Source organism: Tachypleus tridentatus, chromosome 1, assembly GCF_004210375.1.
Source record: "Tachypleus tridentatus isolate NWPU-2018 chromosome 1, ASM421037v1, whole genome shotgun sequence".
Taxonomy (NCBI): Eukaryota; Metazoa; Arthropoda; class Merostomata; order Xiphosura; family Limulidae; genus Tachypleus; species Tachypleus tridentatus.
Window position 1 is genome coordinate 52,313,073 of NC_134825.1, and position 25,228 is coordinate 52,338,300.

The window sequence follows — 25,228 nt, forward strand, 5'->3', positions numbered from 1 at the left end:
TCTTCTACAGTGTTCATGGTCCAGTAAGCTCATGTCCACATCCTCGACTCATGCACAACTTGGTCTCCACATCTCTTGCAGCATTGTACTCTTTATTTGAAGAGAAAAAATGGTTAGTTAATTATTACTGTTCTTAAATAGATCACTAACCTGGAAAGGAAGTTCTATGAATAATATATTTTTTAAATAATTAATTCACCTCTCACAGTTTTATTTAATGTTTTATTTTTATTTTTAATTAATACTTTTATGACAAATTGAAATTATTTCTTTTTTTCAAATTTCTGTCCTTGTTCCATTCCGTTCTGAAGTACCACATTTTCCAGTGTGATTATACTGTATAATTAACTCTTCAAATATTTTCTACGGAATTTAAGTAAAATATAATGGATCGGTGGAGAAAAACAGTCTTAAAAGTTATGCCTATGACACTCCTAATAACACAGGAAACATTATCGTCTTACCAGAGACTAAAACTGCAACAATACAAGAATTAATAAACTAGAAACTAAGAATCTAGCAATATGAATTTCAAAATGAAATTTAAATTACTTCAAACGCATAATAGGTCGTATTGATTTTTAACCTGAATATCTTAAACAACGAATACAATAGCCGGCCAGAACAGAGTATAAGATTTAGACATAGCCTTCCTTCGTTCTGAATTATTGGCCAGAGAGAAGATAACCACCAGGTAACAGCACCCACTACCACAAGGGTATTTTTACATCTCCCAAACAAATAACATAATTGATTGCCACTGTTATTACGCACTCACAGCCAAATGTGAAGAGTATGTTCAATGGCATTGCGTTGCAAGTTTTAGCATACGCAATCTGACATGCTAACCACTATAGGCCACACCTGACTCTAACACAGATACTTTTATATATTAATATGCACAATTTTAATTTTTCTTAATATGTGTGACTAGAAACCCAAATAGTAAATTAAGAATCTTAAAATATAGGAAACAACTGTCTATTCAACAGAAAAAGGTGTTTTCCCTAAACGACTTGGCCTGAGTCCTAATGTAATCTAGAATGGCTCTATTCAGGCTTTAAAGTTTCTCAGAAACAATTAAATGTTTTGTATCTTTCAGTTAATTCACATAAAATTTAAAATCGAGAACGAAGATACACAATTTTGTCTTTGATCATTACAAGAACCAAATTCAAAGTAGTAAAAATCTACTTTACCGTTATAGTAAAAACAATAGCTTTTATTTGTTTTTACTTACCTTTCAAACCGCCACTACCTATTCAAAGCTAATCAGAGAACATTAGAACAGCAAATAAGCATTCTTAATTTCTTTTAGTTCTGTAGTTAGGATCTTATACCATTTTTTTCTTAAACAGCTTCCTTAATGGAGAAACGGTATTTTATTTCCTTTTTAATAATGTACATTAATTTTGTATATTTGTTATTATCAACGAAATTAATTTTCTAATAAAATTTCTAAAACTGTGGTAAAGTGAGTTTAATGCAGAATTATTAAGTGAATCTTCATAGTGGAGAATCATTGTGATGTTTCAGAAGGAAAGATGGGTTTTTTCCTCCTGGAGAATCCAAACGCACTTTATGAATTGTTCTTTAGCGGAAGGAATCGCAAAGACTTTCGTACGGAATTTACATATAACTTTATTGTTGTCACCTACTGGTTCAGCCGTAAATCTGAAGGCTTCTAATTACAAACAAACAAACAAGTTATATCTCATTATTATCTAAAGTATAAAAGCTGCTTATAATTCTGCTGTCAGCCATTAAGTTATTCATCATACGCTTAGCTTGCAACTGATAATCAGCCTTAAGGGGTAATGTATCCTGTTCTCTTCTCCAATAAATTCATCCATATATTTACAACATATTATACAGTTAATTGCAATGGGCGGTAACGTGGTTACTAGTGTGTAAATATGTATATATATATATTAACATGTTCGATGTGAAAATGTTTGTAGCTTTGCATTTAAAATACCTTGGAAGAAATCGACCAGTCATACTTTGTAAGGTCTATTTACTCTTTGTACAATTACCAGACTTGACCTTTACCTATATCCTGTCACCTGCTGAGACCATTTCCGTTACATTTAATCCTTGTATCTTTTTTGTAACAATGTATAAACCTTGCATTGCGCAGTACTGTTAGCACCTGGAAATTGACGCATTTCCGCTCGTTCTTTCCGGCATCTCTTCTCGCTTGAATAGTTCCGTTTGTGTATAAACGTTGTTAAGTGCAGCTGGCCTCGACACAACCATGCTAATTTTATTACGTTATATCTAACTAATCGACTTTCTTGGGTGCGAAAACATAAAAGGTCCTGTGCTAAAACCAAAGAGTTGTGAAACTTACTTTTACAGAATGGTACATTCATATCAGTATTGTTCCAAAATCACTGATAGGTCGAATTCGTTATATTACTTTTTGTTTCTTAGTAAGACAAATGTAAAAAGTTTAATTTCCATTCTTTCTCTGCTTAAATGTGTTTCCTTCTTCGAGCTTCCAAGCTCGAGTCTGTCATAGGCTGCAGGTTGAACACATTTCTTGCTTTTGGTTATGGACACATTATAAAAATGCTAACCAGTCCTAGCCCTACTACAGTATTTGGGTAAGAAGCGACAGGTATTTCTTACAGTTTGCCTTTTTTTTAGTTAACAACTTAAACTTAGAGACAGCTATGCCTGAAACTTGGGGTGTCTGAACTGACTGGTTAAAACACGTATTAACAGCACCAAGTTCATTTCACGCATTAATTCTAGTCAATACTTTAAACTACTTAAATGGATACCAATTTCATTTAAGTTATGCGTTTGTGTTTGTGTGATTGGAAATTACAGAATAAATATTGAAATAAAAACATCGGTAAACTCAACGAAACAAACTGTGATCGCTGATAAGGTAAACATTACTACGTTATAGATGGAAATTCAGAATCAATAAAACTTCACACTTCTGATATCTACGAAAAAGTTATTTATTAAAAAATGAAAAGGCATATTAGTGGTGTTTGAAAATAAAACTTAAAAAATAACTCCTAGTAACATTTATCATATTAATGTAATTTTATAACTATTAATAATATTTATCATATTAATGTAATTAGCATGGCCAGGTGGGTTAAGGCGTGCGACTCGTAATCTGAGGGTTGCGGGTTCGCATCCCCGCCGCACCAAACATGCTCGCCTTTTCAGCCGTGGGGGTGTTATAATGTTACGGTCAATCCCGCTATTCGTTGGTAAAAGAATAGCCCAAGAGTTGGCGGTGGGTGGTGATGACTTCCCTCTAGTCTTACCCTACTAAATTAGGGACGGCTAGCGCAGATAGCCCTCGAGTAGCTTTGTGCGAAATTTAAAAAAAACAAAAAACAAAAATCATTAATGTAATTTCATAACTATTAATAACATTTATCATGTTAATATAATTTTATAACTATAAAATGTTATGATTTCTTTAGAAGCCAGTAATATCAAAATATATATACATTCACAATTAAACTTATTTGTACGATTTTCTCAAAAATCCCGAAATACGCTGAAAATTAACAAGTTCTCTAGTTGCCGAGGGAGTATAAGACAAACGATATCATCGTATATTGCACTGGTATAAAATATGGCTTCTCAACAAATTCACACTTTTTGAAGAGTGTGGTTCTTGTTTCAGTTCTTACATCAATAACTCTATCATCTACTTACAGATTTCAGATTTAATTACAGTTTTGGACTCAGGAAATCAGAACCGTTCCATTGATGTATTTTTCCACGCTCAGGGTCTAATTAATTAATTTACTGTAATGTTGTCTAAAATAACTTCAATTTGAGGGTAGGCTGGTAAAGACTCTGAGTAATAAAATCGAATAGGATATACACACGATCCATTTGTGGTATTGTAGATTAATTTACTTTAGCCTTGCTTAAAATAATTTCAAATGCTGCAGCTATTGAGGATTCCCTCTTGTCTTTAGAGCGAAGGATTAAAAATATAATCACAAATGGAATACAAAATAAGTATGAAAGTTTTGCTTGGAATGTAAACATCACTGATCTTTTTTTTACACTGTAATTTGTATATAAATATATATTTTTATTACTACTTACTACAGCATATTTTTTTAGAAAGTTTTATCTCTTTTTAAGTATGTTAAGGCAATTATAAAATATCCTGAAACATTAGTAGACAGGTAGTAAATAACAACCCACTTACTATAAGGATCCTCAGGTCACCTTCATCATTACACGCTATTCTCCAATTCTATATAAATGAGTTTTGTATAGAAACGTTTTCAGGTTTTAGATTGATTAGGGATGTGGGTTCTATTTCGACCTAATAGCAGGTTGTTGAAAGTTCCCTACCGGTTTGATGTTATGACATTACATTTTAGAGAAGACGTTGAGAATTTTTGTGGCTTCAACGTCGGTTGAAAAACATTACTAAGATCAAAGCAAGTGGTAGGTAAATTTACTCTTGTAAGAGGGAGATGATGCTGATAAGACGAGTGTACCACCTTCAAAACAAATCGAAGATTTTATGTTTCTAGAACCAACATCTCCATGCAAACGTTAACAAGCCTACAGATACAAACATTTATTTTTCTCTTACGAAAATTGTAATGTAGCATATAAATAAAATGCACAAATTTGTATTTGAATGTGTCACAGCTAATCAATATTTTACAGGTCCCAAGGAGAAAACCTCAACAAAACACCGTTCGACACCACAGCATGGGAATCTCGGCATCTTTGTTTTATTACAATTTTCCAAACAATGTAAGTAAAGTTTAGTAACTTGTATACTCTGTAAGTGCACATCGTATTGAACCTGACCACGGTAGGTCAGCTCTGAGCTTACGGATTACAAAGCTAAAATTCAGGGTTCGATTTCTCACAGTGAACACATGAGATAGCCCAGTATGGCTTTTCCCCAAAACAAGTATATTTAGCTTGTTAACACCAGGCGTCTGATGCTAAAAGCAGCTCAGTCAAGGGAGTCTGGGAGCACGTCTCTTAGAAAATTAATATAATAATATAAGTTACAGCACTCTCGGTTCTAACGTCTCTGTTAAAACTATACATACTAAGTTAAAAAATAAAATGACAAATCACAGATGTATGTATGACATTTAAACTTTATTTAACTGGTATTTTTTTAGTCCAAATCACTAAATAATATTTGCCAAAAAACTTCGCAGACAAATCATTATTAATGAATAGTTTTGATATCATATAAACAATCCCTGGGCCCGGCATGGCCTAGCGCGTAAGGCGTGCGACTCGTAATCTGGGGTTCGCGCCCGCGTCGCGCTAAACATGCTCGCCCTCCCAGCCGTGGGGGTGTATAATGTGACGGTCAATCCCACTATTCGTTGGTAAAAGAGTAGCTCAAGAGTTGGCGGTGGGTGGTGATGACTAGCTGCCTTCCCTCTAGTCTTACACTGCTAAATTAGGGACGGCTAGCACAGATAGCCCTCGAGTAGCTTTATGCGAAATTCCAAAAACAAAACAAACAAACAATAAACAATCCCTATTCTTTTTAATTCACATTTCATATTTATTCAATATAAACTAAGTAAGACAAGAACATTCGCTATTTCAGAGTCGTGTTTCAACAACCAAAGTGTCAAATGAAACATTATTATAGCAATATAAGAAGCAAAGTGAGTTAAACATGCACTGCACAACTTAATACACATGAGTGTATGTACGTTTGTTTATTCTCGTTGTTAATATAGTAAATGCAGAACCACTTTAAGGGTAGACTAAAACAGCAGCAAAGGAAGACCCCCTTCTCGGACTCCAGAAACACAGAGTCCAAGTCTGCATCTGCTTGGGTTAGTATGATTTTCAAGGTAGTTTCAGACCCCAAACGCATTCCATAATTTTCTGAAATGTGAAAATTATTTCGTTAAGTATAAACTTACATATTTAATTTTTACATCAGTAAAAATCATTTTATTAAATGGATTGTTCATACGTTAAGGAAACATTGTATGTAAAGGTATACAATCTGTACTTTATTGATTGAATAAGTAATATATTAAAAGACGGGTTATTGGGGGGTGAAATACCGATCACACCCTTACTTGTGTATCATGTTACCTTTATCAACAGTAAACAAAAATACGTACGTAAACGTTTGTAACTCATAATATTTGTTAATGTAGCAATGCCTAAAATACATAATACAACAAAATTAAGATGAAAGTACAAAATATTCTTGGTAAAGTCAAGGACTTCACTCTGTGGAATCTAACTGGTATTAAGAAATTAATATTTATTTGCCTTTCGTAAACTAAAAGGAAAAAAAATCAGAACGATAATTTAGTAAATGTTAACTTTGAAAATTAAAACGTTAGAGTATAAACGTCCCACATTATGAAGTTTCACAAGCTTTCTGTACAGGGAGCTTTAAAGCTAGTTAATATGTAATAAGCAGACAGTACATCATTTGATTAAATGAGAAATAGTATATGATGATCGATTTGACAAAGAAACGGACATAGGACAAAGTTAACTTTTAGATCGTGCGTTAAAACTGGCCGCTACTGGAGTGTTCTGAAACAGTAAAAAAAAGTAGTGTCGCTTCAGTTTAATGACTTTACAGGAACTAAAAGCACACGATAGTGCCCACTGCATAATAGGATGAAAACAAATAATATGTGAAAAGTAACTAAATTATAATAATAGAAAAACGGGTAATTAAAAAAAAAAAGATAAAAATATGAAACAGTATAGCTCGAGCACGTTCGAAAGGTTTTCTTTGTTTTCATCAGGAACAAATAGTTTACCTCTGGTGATAAATAGTGACCAATATACCCGTATTAATGGGGGCTTAATATGTCACATACGATTTAAACTTGTTTATATCACTTGTAACTGTTGTTAAAATTCTTTGATTGTCTTTCTTTGACTATCGCTTCCGATGTTATAGAACATTAGTTGTAATTATTTTTTAGGCTATTCATATATTACACATGATGACACCGATTACAAAAATTAATAATTATCAAATATTTATACCTTAGTACGTGTTAGGTACATATTACTCTCCTGCACAATACAACAATGGTAAATAGCGGGTACTAAGTTCTTTTATGGTTAATTGTTTGTTTGTTTGTACTAAGCACAAAAATATTTGTGTTGTGCCCACCATGCGTATCGAGGCCAGGTTTCTAGCATTATTAGTTCAAAGACTTACTGGTGTGCCAGTGGGGGGTAAGAATTAAGTAACCATTCTCAGATGTTAGAGAATAAAGCTAGGAAAAAAAAAACTTTTACTTTCCAGATAATAATGTTTTATTTTGGCAAACGTCTCGTCATTGCAGCTACATCGGGGCTAATAGTACAAGAACTATTTGAAGTGTTTTGTATTAACAGCCCTGATGAAGTCACATTAGTAAAATGTTAAGTGAAATGTTTTTTTCATCATGCCTGCTATTATCTAATGAGTAAAGATAGTTTTTCTTTCCTAACCTTATTGTTAAAATATCTAAACTACTACAAAAGATCAGATGTATAGTAAAAAAACATTTGATACACCAGTGAGCATACAAAGCAGTTCAATTATATGTTACATTTCAACATTATTCCTAAATTCTATAAAATATACATTTTTATAGACATAAGATATGAGGAACTCTCCATCTCATAAAGATCTCAATAGCTATGACTTGCCAAACTTGGAGCAAGTAGTTACAAAGATAATTATTAGTTATTCACAAAACGTTATTTTAACATTATCATAAAGACAGAACTGCTACAACCGTAAATTAACATTGAGTTGAATTACAATAGATTATTGATAACAGCACCGAACACTACTAACTTGAACTGTACAACATATTTTGCATCTGGTACTGGATTTCATTTAATACAATTTCCTTATTAATAGAAATGTTCAAAACTGCGAGGTCTGTATTGTGATTTGTTACTGACGGACCGATTCACTGTAGTTGTTACAAAGCACAGATCCTAGGATTTAAAGTCACCAAAACAACTTGAAGAGGTGTAATGTTAGCCGTAATTAAAATCCCACGCTGTTGAAAAGTGGGATGGTATATATATTGTTTTTTTAACATTAACATTGATGAACGGTGGGATGGTATATGTGGTTTTCAGCACCCACCTGCTTGCAAAAATAGTTTTATAACGGCTAAACATTGCATTTACGTTTCTTATCTGTCTTTTGCTCACATTAATAATGAAGTGCTAAATGCCATTAAAAAAGGATTTTTGAGTACCATGTTAAAACTGTTTTCAGCTGGGGATTCTCAAAGTATGGTACGTGAAGTTAAAGTCTATAATACATGATAAAATTAATATAAACATTATAGAATTTGTAATAAGCCCGGTATGAACTTTCCCCAAAAAATATATATACACTGCTCTCCTCATTTCTAGACTCAACTTTCCCTCACATAGCACTGCATGACTAGGTGGTTAAGGCACTAGACTCGTAATCCGAGGGTCGCGGATTCGAATCCCATCAAATACGCTCCCCCTTTAAGCTGTGGGGACTTTATAAAGTGACGTTCAATCCCACTATTCGTTGGTAAAAATTAGCCCAAGAGTTGGCGGTGGGTGGTGATGACTAGGTGCCTTCTCTTTAGTCTTACACTGTAAAATTAGGGACAGATAGCCCTCGCGAAATTCAAACGAAACAAACCAGTTACCAGTATTTTCTTCCCTTTAAATTAAGCATGCATTTCATTACCTATCTTTCAATTGTGCCCCACAAGAAAGAAAAAAAAAAACAAGCTCATTCTTCCCATTTATGGGCAAGTGTTAAAAACATTAACTTTTGCTACTGGATTTCTTCATGATTGAAAAAAAGGCTTGGAGTTTCTACTTGAGAAAAAGAAAAGATTAAACAAAAACTGGTATGTAAACCGAAAAATGTGAGAAACAGTCTTCTAAGTGTTAATAAACATGTTTTGGGAATTACAACGGTCGCATATAAACTAGAAATCTTTGTCCAAATGAATTGTCTGTGGCAAAGTAAATATTTTCTACATTGTGGATAGACATTTAACGTAGAAATATCTTAACTTTTTAAAAATAATTTTGATTAATTGAAGATTTAAAGGTTTAAGTTCAAGTGGTGAAGCAATACATTTATATAAACCAAAGTAATATTATGAAACGTCATATTGTTTCCAATGTTTTTAATTACAATATACTTAATTTGTCCATTACAATTTCTTTTTTCAGTTTGGTCTTTAAGAAATTCTTGAGTGACTTATTTTAGCTTGAATCGATCCATGACATCATAGGGAGGTCACCGGTTGGAATCCCATACCGAATATGCTCATTTATTCAGTCAGCAGTTGATTTAATTTTATTATATAAATCATGTCATTGACATTTCTCTTGCTGCTTTGATTTTAAAATACTTTTTTATCAAAACAGATTTTATAATTGCTTTTTACATTTACAGTGTTTCATTTGAAGATTGGAGACCAAGTTTGGCACAACTGTTACAGCCTATACCGTTCCCTCAGGAGTAAGTGTTTTACCGTTTTATAAAGAGCAATGGTAGTGGCTCGTTCAGCCAAGTTAGGAAAGTAGACACTAAAAGGCATGAAAAAGAAAAAATATATATCGCTTGCTGTGGATTTTTATTTTCAAAGAAGAATTTTTTTTTTAATTAAAGAATACTTTTCAGATCAAACGTCAGGTCACTATTAACATTATTGTCATCGTGGCTTATGTAGAATAGCTTGAGTCTTCATATCACTTAAGTGTAATTAATACTTTTATTAAATAGCTTGTAATTATAATTTTTGAATAACCTACAGGATTTGTGCATGAATTTTTATAAAGAAGATGATGTAATTTCTGTACATTATTTACTATGAGCGTTTTATTATTCTTTTTCAGTGCCCTGACGTATGCACAGTTCACAAAGTAAGTACTTACATTTTATTCATTGCGTGTACAAAACCACAATGTTGATTAGATATTTATCACAGTAGTGGTTTGAAAACAAACACTTGGTTTATGTACGTTACGAACAATTTCAAATTGATTAGACAGTAAATACGGACCAAGCAATTTATCCTGTTGCCCATTAAATTTCCTGATTAATTCAGCTGTTATCTCATTTTTTTGCTTGATCATTTCATAAACGTAACTATATTACCGTTACGAAGCAACAAAGGGTGTATAAAAGAAATGACAGAAATAAAGTTCGACTGAGAATTAGTAATGAAATTCACATATTTATTATAAAAAACAAAACAAAAAAACAGAAGTAATTTCTTTTTAGTAGTATATTAAAATTAATTATAAGTTTCTATTACGTCTTGCTCCTTAGTGACTAGCGGTAAGTCTTTAGAAAGTTACAGTGCTTATAAATATCGGTTTTAATACCCATGGTGAGCACAACATGAATAGCTTATTGTATAGTTTGATGTTTTAACAATAACAAAACAGTCACTATGCCTTACTTTTTTCTGTTAAATAAGAAATTGCAAATTAACGTTATATTCTGTTTAACTTTTATTTCAATTTTTGTTCTTTAAAACATACACTTTTTTATAAATTGGTAGCACTGTCTAAAGAATTATTTTAGAATATCAAGTAGCTTAAGAATACTTAGCTATGAGGTTCTTCTAGAAATTTTTCCATCAGTGCTATGTTTTAATGTAAGTAATAATTTGCCAAAGCTCACCAGTGATAATAAAAAATTAGCGACTCGCTTTATGTCATCATTTGGACTCGTGAATTCATAGAGATTTCTTATGTACAGATATTAATGAATAACTTTTATTAATGTCATTATGGCACGATTTTATGTTGTCGAGTAATGATAATGAAAGTTTTAATGTTTTAAAATATGCAGTAACGTTATATTTACTTTGTTCTTCACAGAAATTTCAAAGTAGTGATTGAGAACATTTGTAAAGACCCTAGATGTGAAGTTCATCTAGCACTTTTAGGGATCCGTGATGATAAAGATGGTTGGTTTCAACTTTACTGTCCAGGAAGTATAGCGTGTGATGATGAAGGTGATCTCTGGAGCCTTATGGTAAGTGGGTTATTTGTTGCCTTCTAAAGAGTTCAGGGTGTTTTATAATTGACTAAACATGCCTAAAAGAAGTGAAACTTTCTAAATATTACGTTGTAATCACCACTAATAAAAATATATTTATAGACAAGCTAAAGCGTAATAAACTGTTACAGTGTGATCAACTTTGATATTCTACTTAAAAGACTAGGGACACTAGTGATTTGAATTCTCATGAGGCAGAACTCTGTTCTGGCCTGTTCTACTCCAATTTAAATCCTGTATTTAATGATACATTTTGAACAATATTAGAATATGTATGAATATTGGCTATGAATTACAAGACAGCTTAACAAAAAATTATTGTACGTGAGAATTTGTTTACAAAGATCTTATTTATAAAAAAAACAACATTTATAGTATTTAACATAAAAAAATAATTTAGAACTCAAGGGCAAGCATTTTTATTCAGTATCAAAATGGGGTTTTAATTTGGAAAGACAAATTGTTGTTTCTTTTGAATGTTGCACAAAATTACACAGTATGCTTTATATACTAGCTGTCCTTATGTAATGGTGATAGACTTAGAAGGAATCTTCATTAATAAATGGTAGTATTGTTCGTATTATATTGAACGTATTATACTTTTACATGTTAACGTTATTATTTTTCAGTTAAAGCAATTTCTTGAATGTTGCTGTCGAAGAAAAAGATTTCTTCAAAGCTTAAGCAAGAACTTAGGACCATTTGTGCTCAGAGCCCTGCGTGAGGATGAAACATGCCAACAAATCTTGTGCGCAATGATGGAATTTCAAATTATAGAGAATAAGGATGTACAGTTTCAGATTACTTCAACTCTTCAGAGTACATCCACAGGCAGAAAGCATTATGCTGTCCTCTGTCGGAAACAGATACACTTACAAGAACTTGTGAGAATTATTTAAAACTGTTACTGTTGTTACTCAAGTTTGTGAAGTTTTTATTTTGGAAAATCAAATTCATAAAGTTATAAAATTGTCTTATGCATATTGGCATAATTTTAGAAACACAGCAGATAAGTTTCTATACAACTAGGGGAATCTTATTGCTAATACTATATTGTTAAATTGTGTAATATGCTCTTTGGATATGTAATAGTGGGCGTTTGTACTTATTAAATGAAAATTAACCAGCCATACTTCTAAAGCTTGTAGATTTAACTGCAGTCTTTTATATTAATGTAGTATGGGAAATAACATGTGGATAACATTTCTAGTAAAACAAATTAATGTCTTTGAATCTCAAAACAGAGTTTATCAATGTGCTAGATAGTATTTAAATCATACTTTGATAAGGTTCCCTATTTGAAAAAATATTAATAATAACAGAAAATTATATTAAATGTTGTGTTATGATGGACTGGCATTACACATGTTGAGCTAATTAACCACTGTAAATCAAATTAGTATTGTCTTATAATTTTCTCCAAATTATAAAACAAAGTACAACATACTTGTTTAGAAACATCTCAATAACAAAAAATACTTTAATATTATGACAATTTTATTTTGAAATGTAAGAAAATACTTTTCAAACTACGTAAAAGTCGTTAATGTACTGACATTAAAATAAACTTTTTTCTTTTAGCAACAAAAAGGAGGGCCACGAAAACTTGTTCTTCCACCAAAATCCACTGTAAGTTAATATTTAAAATATTAATGTTTAATTATTTAAATTGTATAAAGATTAGAAACATTTATAATTATGAACAATCATCAAGCCATTTCTTACTACTAAACTCTTGTAATGAATGATGAAGGTATTTAAAGACTATAAGAGTATTGACACACTGAATTTTTATTTTAAGATTATATCTTGTGCTGGCCAAGTATGGCTCAGTGGTTAGTTTGCTAGGCTGTGGATCTTGTATAATTAGATTACATATGGTTTTTGTAACAAGCTTAGAGAGAGAGAGGAAAGGTTTTGGTCTTGCTGTCCAGTAAAAGGTGACCATCCAACAGATCACATAAATATATACTTTAACTTTGAATCTAGAACAAATATTGCACATTTGTACAATTGAACCCAATCTCTTTCTTACATACTCAGTTATTTGTAGAACTCATAATTACTTATTATTTTGTGGCCCTATCTTGTCACTCAAAGGTAAATCAGTTCAAAATGCCATTTCACAGTTTAATTGGTGTTTTCATCAGGTCATTTATTAATACTTTAAATACAGAATGCTTTTCCAATTATTTATATTTATATGATCACTATGTATATGTGATAATTAAAAAAAGTTTCGAATGTTTATATATAATGGAAATTTTACCTATTAAAATAAACTTTTTTGATGATAATTATAGATTAAAGTTAGAATTTAAGTATTGGTGAGTTATTGAGATGTAAATGAAGAAACACTAAAGATAACAGAGGTCAATATAATGTAGAATGCTCAAAGCTTGAATAAGCAATATTAAGCACCTTGTTTGTTTCTTGATAAAGTACTTTTATTGTGAGAAATATAAAGTATTATAACTTTATTAAATTACTTGATGCATTCATCAGTTACATAGAAAATTGTGATATCCAAGTTATAACAACATGTTCTACATTTAAGTATAATGCTATCTTCTTGATAAAAATGTGATATATACTAATTTTTAGCTTATTAATAATTACATGTCACTGTTTACAGCTAATTAAACTATAAAAATGAAAGTACTTAATAAATACATTTCTGATCTAGTACAGTATGTATTTCTGTTTTAATATCACTAGCTTAATTTAAGCCCTCAGTCCTCTGATGTTTATTTAAAAATAGCTTTGTACAACATAACAACAGTGAGTTGTATGTATAACTACTACTCTTCAAAGACATACTTTCAATGGCCATTGCTTAGCGATGAACTTCACATCACACATATGGCTTCCCAACTTTTAGTTATATCTTTGTACTTACAACTTTAAAGTAAATTGAAGTAAGTTCATAATATGTATAAGGGAGAAGGACTTATGGTGGCTATAACCAAGTTATGTGTGTGGAAAACAATTCGTTGTGGTTTTATAAATATTGGTGAAATTATTATTGTGCATAATATTTTATAACACACTACAGTAAGTAGTTTGTACTCTCTCACCCTTTATTGTTTTGGTAGGACAATGACCTAAGTCAACTGCTGAGCTGTGGTTCATTTGGAAACCTGGAGTGCTTGTCTCTTGCTTTTACCAACATCACTTGTACCAGTGCTGAACAGTTAATAAAGCTACCTTCCCTACGCTACCTCAATCTCTGGTCTACTCAAGTAAGTCATCAGTATCACATAAGATTGTATTAAGTAGAAAACTGATGTTTTTCTTAAAACATTCATCTACTTTAACATACTTAACAAGTGAGAGCCCAACATTCAAATAAATGACATTATGACAATTTATTTTCCAAGCTTTTTGAACTATTTTTACCAACAATGTTTCAATAATTAGTCTTGTTGTAGACCTGTTCCATGGGTATTTGACCTGTTGTCATATATCCTAAGATATAATTGTATTACATAAGTTATTTCTCTTTAAAATACAAAGGAAATGAAATATTTCAGAATAAATACTTTCTGTTTTTATTTTATTCTCTTTGCATTCAGTTGAGGTCCTATTTACCACTATTGAAGGATAATCCACTTTTCAAAAATATTTGAGTTATTGGATCTACTTTTTGATACTAATTTTTGTTTTTCTGTTGATCTTGTATGTAATGCCAATGTAAATTTTTTGCTGATTCTGTGTGCTTTTGAATATCGTCAATGGATCTAATATAGCTGCATTTCAGTTTTTACAGACAAATTATTTTACAAGTCACTGTAAAAGCATTCAAAGTCTTATAAGAAAAAAAACTGAACCAGAGTTTCAAATGACATAAATACACATTCAACTTTTAAATTTTTCTTTTGAACCAAAAAAAAAATTGTTTTACTGCCCAACACCTCTTAGTAAAAGTAAAAACTTGACAGCTCTGTTGTTGGAAGTCCACTGGTGGGTCAACAGTATGTTTATAAAATATAATGCTTATATCCACAGTTTGGTTCTCTGCGGTAAATAAATGCAGATAATCCTTGTGTGGCATTACAATAAGAAAACCGACAACTTTGTTGATTTTATTTGTCAGGAAAATTACACCATAAAATTTTAATGTATTATTTACATAACAACAATCTTATTAGATTACATTAATTTCTCAGTCTTACCTAAATGTTGTTGCATTTTATATCTTGGGCAAGTACCCAATGTATCATGTCATGCATTACAATTTGAAATAGTCTAAAATTGAGTTAAATTGTAATTTGGATTTAGATGTTAATTAAATGTTAATATGTATCAAATTTATGATATTTTTAACAACACCGATACACAGTTTTTTTTTCTTAACACACATATATTTTAATATACAATTTATATACAAAAGTTTTACAAACTTACAAACAATATTTGATTCTTCTATCTAGTCTGAAACTGAATATTTTATCAACAGTTCATGATAAGCAAATTAATTTCCAGTTGATATTGGTGCAGCTTACTTAATGACTAGCTAGCTCTTGCTTATCACACGAGTTTTCACAAGTGAAGTTATATGAAGTCTTCATAGAAATACTAACATTTGATGGTAATCCACTGAAGTTAAATAGTTTGTAATGTTAAAGATATATACATATTCCTGACCAAGTATCTATAGTTTCCCGATTTAATAAGTGTTTATCACAGTTATAGCTTCTGAGGTTTACAGTGTACTAACGGTAGCAAACTGACAATATAATACTGTTTTTTGATGTATTGGCTTATAAATGTTAAGGTGAGGTTCTAGAAATTGTAGTTGGCCCAGTAATATGCTAGTGCTTTTCTAAAACTATATTGTTGATTCTTACAGATTTATTTAATAGGGAGGAATTTTACAATACACATTTAACAGTATAAGTTACTTGCACATCTAGATATATATTTAACTAAAACAGATATTGATATTAAAATAAATGAGTAAATTCATTACAATGTACACTACAAAAGAAGAAAATCATTGGTAATAGTTAGCTGTAAGTGGTGTTCATTAAATAAGAAATTACTGTTATTGATTTTAGCATAGTTTTCCAAAACTATTTTTTGTCAGAGAAATTTTACTACATATTATATAAAAATGTTCCTAACAACCAATCTAAGACTTACAATTTTGTTTATTTACAGATAATCTTATTTTATTTTATCACTTTCGTTAATAAATTCATATGAAAGTTCATACAATTCTTTTAACTTTTTTATAGTTTGGTGATTCAGGTGTTATGTTAATCTCAGAACATCTTCACAATCTTGAAGTTCTAAACTTGTGTGAAACCCAAGTTACTGACAAAGGATTAACTGCATTATTTAGTAAGTAACCTGTGAAAATATAGAGCATCTTGTAGTGTGTTGTAATTGTATGTTATATAAAAAATATGCTGGTAAGTAAATACTCTTTGACATGCAATCCTTTCTGAATTAATGTGTACATGAATAATTTATCCAGATGTGGCACTTGACTACCTCAAATTAAATACCAGTTTTCTTGAAACTAATTTGATACATGTCCAATATCAGTCAGAAGTGTAAACCACAGTGTTATTTTCTGAGATATTTTATTTGGGAGGCAGATGGGGAACAAATGTTAGTTGGCGAGTCCAGAAAGAGGAACCCAATTTTCTTACATGTGAAAGAAATAGGCTTTTCTTTCTGTCTTTAAAAAGTTTATTTATTACTTTTAATTATTAACAAAGAAAACAACAAAAGTACCTGAGTCTTGGCTGTCTTTGTACAACTTTATAGTGTCTTGATATTGCTTCAAACTACATATTGGAACTACTTCTTTGGGTTCAAGTGACAACATATGATTACTTTGCTCATCCAAAACAAGTTAAAACTTTCATGTCAGTGGAAATCATAATGTAGGGAGAAGTTAAAACTGTTAAAAGAATAAATCCTGATATTTCAGTTAGGAGGACTGCTGTAGGCAGAACTCTTCAGTGAAGGTTTTTCTCTATACTAATGTTGAATCCAAGTTCTTAACATTCAAGTTTTCATGAAAGGTCACAAAAAAAAGTGTTGGTTTGCTGTATATGTTACATTCTATATTTAATGGTGCAGTAATTAATATGTAATTATGCTGTGGTATGTTATGTTAATTACAAGATACTGTGTGCATATAGCAGAGAGAGACCATTAATGTTTTGCTAACAGTGGTTTCTATTGCTATTTTTTAACAGCAAAACTAATTTTTCATTTGTTAGCTTTAAACTTGTAACTAGTAGTGTGTTTGCTTTTTTTACTCACAGAGCTATGTAATAGCCTATCTGTACTCTGCTCAGTTTTAGCTTTATAAGATTGTTTTTACTTCAAGTTTATTCAGTTTTGCAAGCACTCACAATCAACATTTTTTTTCACACTGCTGACTAGAGGGAAGGCAATTTGCTAGAGGCACTTTCAGCCAAGTTTTTTTTTTAATACTGTACAAATCCAGTAATAAATTAATGAGTTCCTTGGTAAATTGATTATCAAATACAACTAATCAGCCAGCTCTGATCACAATACAGTAATAACCACATAAGAATTTCCAAGCTAAATGTAATAAAAAATATTTTGACTATTTGGCTGCATGTAGCTGATCCTTCAAAGTCTATACATCTTGAAACATTCTCACCACTGCAAATTAAAGATCAGTTCACACAGTGAGAAACAATGATTTTGTATATGTTTTAATAGCATAGAAAAAAAATCACTTTTAGGTATGCTTAGGGATATCTGTAAATATCTTTTTGGCTAATAAGCAACTTATATTTAAAATAATTAGCAGTGGGACAGAATTACTATGCACTCTACAGAAAAAATAATGATTTCAACTCTTCCTTAGTTAAAAAATATTTTCAACAATGCCCCTATTGTTAAATAAATTTTAAAAAACACATAGGGGCATTGTTGGAAATGTTTTTTAAATAATGAAGAATTCAAATCATTATTTTTTTCTGTAGGGTGTATAGTAATTCTGTTGCACTGCTAATTACTGTTAAATAATTTTAAAAGACACATATATAATGTATGTACAAGTTTTTGTTAATTACTGCAAATGTATCTCAGGGAGTGTTTTAAAACCAAAACTGTTATCAAATGTATTTTTTCAGCTCTGAAAAATCTACGAAAACTGAACTTAAATAGTACCTCCTTGTCCTCTCAAACCTTAGAATGGCTGAAAGTGAGTTTTATGTATATATATATACTAGGCTAGACTCATGTATATTTTCATTCATACATCTGTATAAGATAATGTAGATATATAAATTTATGAAAATGATGAGTATTGTGTAAAAGGTACTTTTTATTCAAATATATAAATGTTGAGGTTTTTTACTGTTTAGCATTAGGACAGATAAATATACATGAAAGTTGCATGTAGCCTCAATTAATAGAACATTTATTAATTTCATAAGGTTTGAAATATTTTAAATATCTAATAAAATAATAATACTGTATTTTCATTACAAAAGTGGTGTGAAATGAATACCTCTTGTCTATGTTAATATTGTTGTTATTAAAAACTTAATCATGTTTTTACATTTTCAGAAAAAACTTCCAACATTAGAAGAATGTGATGTCAGGTACACTGATGCTTGGTAGTATCAACCCCATAAGTGTATGTGAAAAAAATGTGTTACACATTACATCCTCAATAAAGTGTTAAGCTTGGGAAACCAGATCATTGTTAGAGAAACTTTACAAACTAATGAATATTTTTTTGGTTTATTGCTTATGTTGCTCTAGTTATTTTAATACAGAAACCATAAGGATGAACATCCTTTAGTATGTTATTGTTTACATGATCACTGTTTAAAAATGGGTGTTATGTATACATCCATATGATCACAACATTAAAATCTATTGCTCATGTTGCTGTCCTAACTAATGAGATGCAGATTTGTTTCTATGATAAACACTGAAACTTCTCATGATACCTGAACTCATTTATCATCAACTTGACAAAACATGTATTTGTTTAAAATGGTGCCTAACTGTATTGAAACAGTGAAAAAACACTTTTGTAGCATATCATATTATAATGATTACTATGCTTTATATGAATGGGAGAAAAAGACTTCTAGTAAAGTATTTTCACCCTCTGGCAAACTATTTCCTTATTCATTATTTATAAAAGTGTCACATCTTAAACCAAGTAGCTTATATTCTCTAAAATAAGCTGCCTAATAAGATGGCAATATTATTACAGAAAATGTTATATTTGTTTTTGTAATTAAAAATTTGTACTGTGATATTTTTTGTTTACAAAATGGAATCTATAAAAGCTAGAAAGAAAACAATTCATTGTTTTTTTCATCCTTAGTAACTTTGTATAGCCATCTTTTGTTGAAGTACATGTACAGAAAACCATTTTTCTCGTATTATTTTCTATGAGATCATAAAGTTTTCTCGACAAGTATTTCTATATTGATGCATCATATAAATGTTACACATTTTTTTCAAGCCAAAAAATTAATTAGGTTAAAGCTAGGCATATTTAACACTTGTCACAATTTATAATGATCCTACAATATTTCTGTAAAGAAGTCTTAGTTTTTCTTACTGCTCAAAGGAAACATGGATTTCATATTGTAAAATATTTATAAACCTGAAAGAGCTTTTTTCTATTTTTGTTTACTTTAGAAAATATGTTTATTTATAAAATGTAGCATGTAAATAATCCTTAATGTCTTCGTCTTATGAGCTTCTATTGAGTAAATAAAGATTATATATCTGAGGTCACTGGATTACATGAGATGTATTAATACCTACAAAGATTTACTGTCACGAAATCTTACAAAAAGATGATATATAAATATGAAATCTACATAAGCTATAGTATTAACTTGTTTACACTTCTAATGATGCAAAACATTAAATTAGTTTACTGACCCAATTCATTACATTTAATATTGTCAGTATGCACTGGTGTGTCACAAGCTATGCTAATATTAAACAATAAGTGCCTAAACCTTACAACTCCATTCTTCAACACTGATGGTAGTTGGTTTGATAGCCTTATAAAGAAAATAGAAGTCATCTGATACCACACCAGAGCAAATTGATTAGTAGAAAGGTATGATAAGACATTATTGGGCATAATACCACAACACTGTGATAGAGATAAGAAAATTTTGAATGAACAAACACTGTCCTTACTGTTCGCTTATGGAAGTGCAAGTAATGAGTCAGCCCAAGAAAGTCCTTTCTTCTTATTGTGGGGATGTTGGAAATATTTGTATCTGAGGTTTTAAAGTATAAGGTAGATGAAGATTCCAAAACTCTGATCCTGCGATGAATACAACTCTCATTTTACTTGACATATAACTACTTAATAAACACTGTTGAAAAAATAGAAAAACATGCAAATAAAAGAAGTTAATTAAATGATGTAAGAGTAGGTAATGAGGTAATACTGTATGGCCACGTATTTAAGAAACTGACAAAATTATGAAAATGCTCCTTTAGAATAACTAAAAAAATAAGTCATGTACATTTCAAGGTCAAAAAAGTATTTTAACAAAAATACACAGTATATATAAACAGACTAAAGAAAATATATGAAACATATAAAACATAAAAAGGAAATACAAAGATAGAAAATGAAATAAAAGGAAATGTTAAAAATATAATAAAGCTATAATGCATTAAGAGTCTGAACATAAGATAGATATAGAAACAAACAACCCAGATAATGAACAATAAACAAACAGTAAATTTTGTATCAAGTGACAATGACGTGTACATATAGATAGACACTGAAAGAAATAACCCAGATAACAAAGGATAAACTTTAAATAATTTATCAAGTGACAATGATGTGTGTGAGTGTATAGATGACTCAATGATAACCACAAAAAGTGAAACAGGAGTTCAAGAATCACAAGGTGTTAACACAAGTAGTAACATCGAGTCTCTCACAGAGCCAGGAAGTGATGAGACACTCATACAAGCCAGCACAATAACTACCAAATGTAGCTCAACTACCACACCAGATAGAGATGTCTCTTTGAGAAGTGAACTTGAGCACAACCAAGAACAATTATAGGAGTTAGTTTTAACTCAGAAATGATTTTCTTATGCAAATAAGAGATAAGCAACATGAAAGAGCAGAAAATGTAGCCAGAGTTAATTCTAGATAATTATTTCAAACATTCAATAAAATGTTAGATTACATGGCTAGAAAGTTAAGTTTTATTTAAGAAAATTGATGTAATTAATAATTAAGGGAATAACTAAATTTTCAGTTCCAGCAACAGAATAAAATTAAGAGTACTGCTGATGATGGTCACTGAACAACAAAAATATTATGTAAGTCTTCAATCTATAACTAATGAATTAGTTTTAATAGAAGAAGACAGTTTAATTTTATCAGGAGATAAATGGAACATGGTAGAAAACATACCTTTGGACAATGCTTGAACTTAAGAATATTTAGAAATGAGTAGTAAAATTTAAATCAACACCAGAAGGATCATCTTCCTTAGTTTCCTTTAAAACCCACAATTATAACAAGAAATATGTTACTGAATAATCATAGCCTGACACCATATTGAATCAAGAATATACTAATATCTTATAAGTATTAACACAACAAGAATTACTAAAGAACTCTGTAGGATTAGCAAATGGCCCACTTGGTGGTTTTTATTAAAATATCCTGAGATTCTGTGAGACCTACTGGTGTTTTGGCTGCTCCTGGATAAACCAGAAATTCCACCTCTTGTCCCTTACTCTTAAAGGCATGTACCAAGATATACCCAGTCCTAAAAGAGTTGGTTTGTCACAAAATCTTTTGATGCAAGCTGTCCATTGCACTTCCATAAATTGGAGAACAAGTCCAACTTGAGTTCATTTAGGTCTTGAAGCTGTAGGAAAGCTGTTCACTCCCTTGTTTTGACTCTTGCACATGCTGAGCCATCATCAAAACCAATAGCTTTGTCTAACTTGCTGCTTGGTAAAAAGCAGGCAGTTGACTCAAAAGTGATGCAATGCTTCTCATTCAAAACAAAAGCTTCATATGTATCTGCCCCTCAGTAGCACAGTAGTATGTCTGCAGATTCACACTACTAGAAACTTTGTTTTGATACCCATGATGGGCAGGGCACAGATAGCCCATTGTATAGCTTTATGCTTAATTCTAAACAAACAAACAAATCACTTGTATCTTACAGGAAATTGTCTGAGTAGAGGCATAATTAGCATAAGCTACAACATGTAAACCTTGGGAATAACAGGACAACCCTGCCTATTCTTGAGATATTACTGTTGTTACACTGCAATGTCAGGATGTGTGAAAAGTTAGTTTACTTTCAGCTGGGCTCGAGCTTAGAACAATCTGGGTGTCTGAGTAGAATAATCTGTTTTAGGTACAGCCACTGCAGGCCTCTTTCTTTCTTGTGACAAATTTGAAGTTACCACTTCTTACTGCATCATTACAGAAAGTGCCTGAGTTGAAGAATGGTGCCTCATCATTTCACTGGGTAGACCTTTGCAGAGTAGGCTTTATCATGCACAAAACATAAATCTTCTGCATCAGTGGCCAACTTTCCTATGGTACCCCCTCTTCCAAGCACTGAGCCTGGCTTCATAGATTGTTGGATTTTCCACTTAGTTTAATATTTGGTTCAGCTTAGCAATGAATGTCTCACAGTCCCAAAGTTGTATTTCAGTCAAGTTATTGGTGGACTCTGGATTTGGACTGGCTACATTCAAAATCTTATCTGACTTCATATTGTGTGAAAACTACCAATAACAGAATAACTAACAAATTATGATATAAGTACACTTAAGAAGGGGGTAGAAACAGACTTGAATTTTTTTGTTCTCAGGAGTAATGATCTAGATATGATTTGTCTAAAATGTTAAACTTTTTTGAAACATGGAGAAAATTCTCATCAGAGAGCTAATCAATTGTAGGGATGATAAAAATGAAAATTGAAACTTGGCTGTTAGGGGTAAAAACTGTACATTTCAGAAGCCAAGATCCTGACTTGCACATTCTTCTGCAACTTTGCCTGTTAAGTGTTAAAGTTTATTGACTGTTTGTCCATAATGTGATGTGAACTGTTATTCTAAGTTAGTTGAATAAACATATGGGTGTGATAAGCTTCATCTAAGACATGTCATTTGATCCTGTAGATGAGAATGTGGCCAAGATAGGTTGAAGAGTCTTCTACCGCCTTGGCTTCACCAACTTACTGGATATTTTGGCAGCAAGCATGTTATAAGAATTTATTCTTCTCCATAATGACCTTAATCTCAACTAGTTTGAGGTCAGTGAGGAATTTTATAAGCCAGGAATTTTTATATCAGGTTAGTCAGCCCAGATGGCAACCATACACAGGAGCACATTGAATAATGGTAATTCGAGCTTAAGGCTCTAAAATTGTGAGTAAAGCACCCTAACCTCTAGGCATAATAGAGTTAATATTTTTTAAGTACACTTATTATGTCCTCTGTAACCTATGGTGGTATTTTTTTTATTTAAATTCCAAATTGTCATAGCAGTAACACAAAAAATGCAAATTTCCTTTTTTCTAGCAACCTCAGCTCTTTTGTTAAATGGCATCTTCTGTTCACAAGAGTGATTCAATATACATTGAGCCTGGGTAAAGACCAGTTAGAACTAGAATATATTTTGCTGATCAGACTTCAAGATCAATTTGATTTGGAAGCTGGCCAATTCTCTTAAAATACAGAAGTCAAGAGGTGATACTGTATACTGGGCAAAGAAGATAAATTACATTTGAAATCCAGGTCACATTTTTTCCTCCTAGATTGTCTACAGAATAGATTTTTTTTCTGCTACTTGTACTTAGGATTGGAGTATTTGATCTCAAGACAAGAGAACTCCTCCATGACCAAGAATGAAAACTTTTTGTCATTAATTGGTAGGCATGCTGAAATTCCTCTTTTTTTTTCTTGTAAAGTATCCAATTACTTTATTCATACATCAAGGAAATGAACAGTCAGTGTAAGTATCTCAGTCACAAGAAATGTCATTAATTTTCCTGAAGAAGTCTGATGTTATTATACAAAATCGTGTCTAACCCAATATCGGTCAGTAAATCAGTATCAGAAACCAAAAATTGCAATATCTAAAACAAGGGAAAATTTCAATACAAATTAAACAGAGATTGATGTAGTAAAACTTAGAAGGATATGAACATTAAACCAATGTTACTTCTATTTTCTTATGAGATATTAATTAAAAATATTTAAAAGTGAACTTTTAAACAAAAAATAACAGTATTGTATGTGTGCGTGCATATATATTTATCATTACCCATCACACCCGTTATTTCAGTAAAAAGGACATCTGAATTACGTTTGTCGAGAAACACAAGTCTAAAGTTTTGGCTCCAGAGTTGAGAAACTATCTAATTTCTCGCGGTGTACAAAACAAACATGTTTTCATCTGTTCTATTTATTTTGCCTCTGGTTATTTAACTCTCTTAAATCTCTACTTTGCTCATGCACTACATAACTTTTTTTTTCATGAGTGCGATTGTAATTATTTTTAAAAGTACAAGCCTAAGCACATGCTTCAATGTAAAAGACAAATAATACGAATTTGGAATAATGGATGAAAATATTAAAAAAACAGATTGCTTTCAACTAAGAGTGGGATCAGAATTTTATGACTTTGGAAATGTGCATAAGATTAAAGATGTCAGTTTTCTCAAACGAATGCAACATATCCTACTATAGCCAATTTTGACACCATAAAAATCGTGAAAAAACATAAAAATCGAAAATTGTCTATGTACTGTTTGGGATCTGCAAGAAAGTGTCTTTTTACCAAATCCCATGTAAGTTGTGGCAACTTGCACTCTTCCCGCCCCCGCTCACTATAATTATTAAACAATTTTGTTTGTCACTATGTGGAACCTGTATAAAAGTACCTTTGTACCGAATTCCATGTGAATTGGCTAAAATACGGCCGAATAATTAACGAAAAAGTCACAAGTTACGTTTTTTGTGAGTTTTGACTTCCCTAAAAAGACTAAAAATTGGGCAAAACCAACATTTCTGTTTCATTGTGTTGAGCACATGACAAGTTATATCTGTACACGTTTTCAACTTGATTGCTCAAATTATTATCTAATAGGAGTTCAAATCATACATTCATTTTCGGATTGCTTTCCCTTTTACTTCATA

The 25,228-nt window shown here is 31.2% G+C and overlaps 1 protein-coding gene and 1 long non-coding RNA gene across 4 annotated transcripts in view; one reads left to right on the top strand and one right to left on the bottom strand.

Moving 5' to 3' along the window:
• LOC143248666 (C-Maf-inducing protein-like) overlaps positions 1-19,800 on the top strand; it is a 67,401-nt gene extending 47,601 nt beyond the window's left edge. For all 3 annotated transcript variants that reach the window (XM_076497232.1, XM_076497243.1, XM_076497254.1), the window contains 11 exons: positions 11-112; positions 4,675-4,764; positions 9,431-9,496; positions 9,874-9,900; positions 10,867-11,023; positions 11,677-11,931; positions 12,629-12,676; positions 14,143-14,289; positions 16,288-16,393; positions 18,175-18,245; positions 18,614-19,800. In XM_076497232.1, coding sequence (XP_076353347.1) covers positions 11-112; positions 4,675-4,764; positions 9,431-9,496; positions 9,874-9,900; positions 10,867-11,023; positions 11,677-11,931; positions 12,629-12,676; positions 14,143-14,289; positions 16,288-16,393; positions 18,175-18,245; positions 18,614-18,667 — 1,123 coding nt within the window. In that variant the 3' untranslated portion in view covers positions 18,668-19,800. The remainder of the gene's footprint in view (positions 1-10; positions 113-4,674; positions 4,765-9,430; positions 9,497-9,873; positions 9,901-10,866; positions 11,024-11,676; positions 11,932-12,628; positions 12,677-14,142; positions 14,290-16,287; positions 16,394-18,174; positions 18,246-18,613) is intronic.
• On the bottom strand, positions 1-24,959 carry LOC143248668 (uncharacterized). Its single transcript, XR_013027144.1, has 3 exons — positions 24,838-24,959; positions 20,225-20,354; positions 1-90 (listed from the first exon to the last, which is right to left on the bottom strand). It is a non-coding gene; the product is annotated as an uncharacterized LOC143248668 (long non-coding RNA).
• Positions 24,960-25,228: the final 269 nt, after the last annotated feature.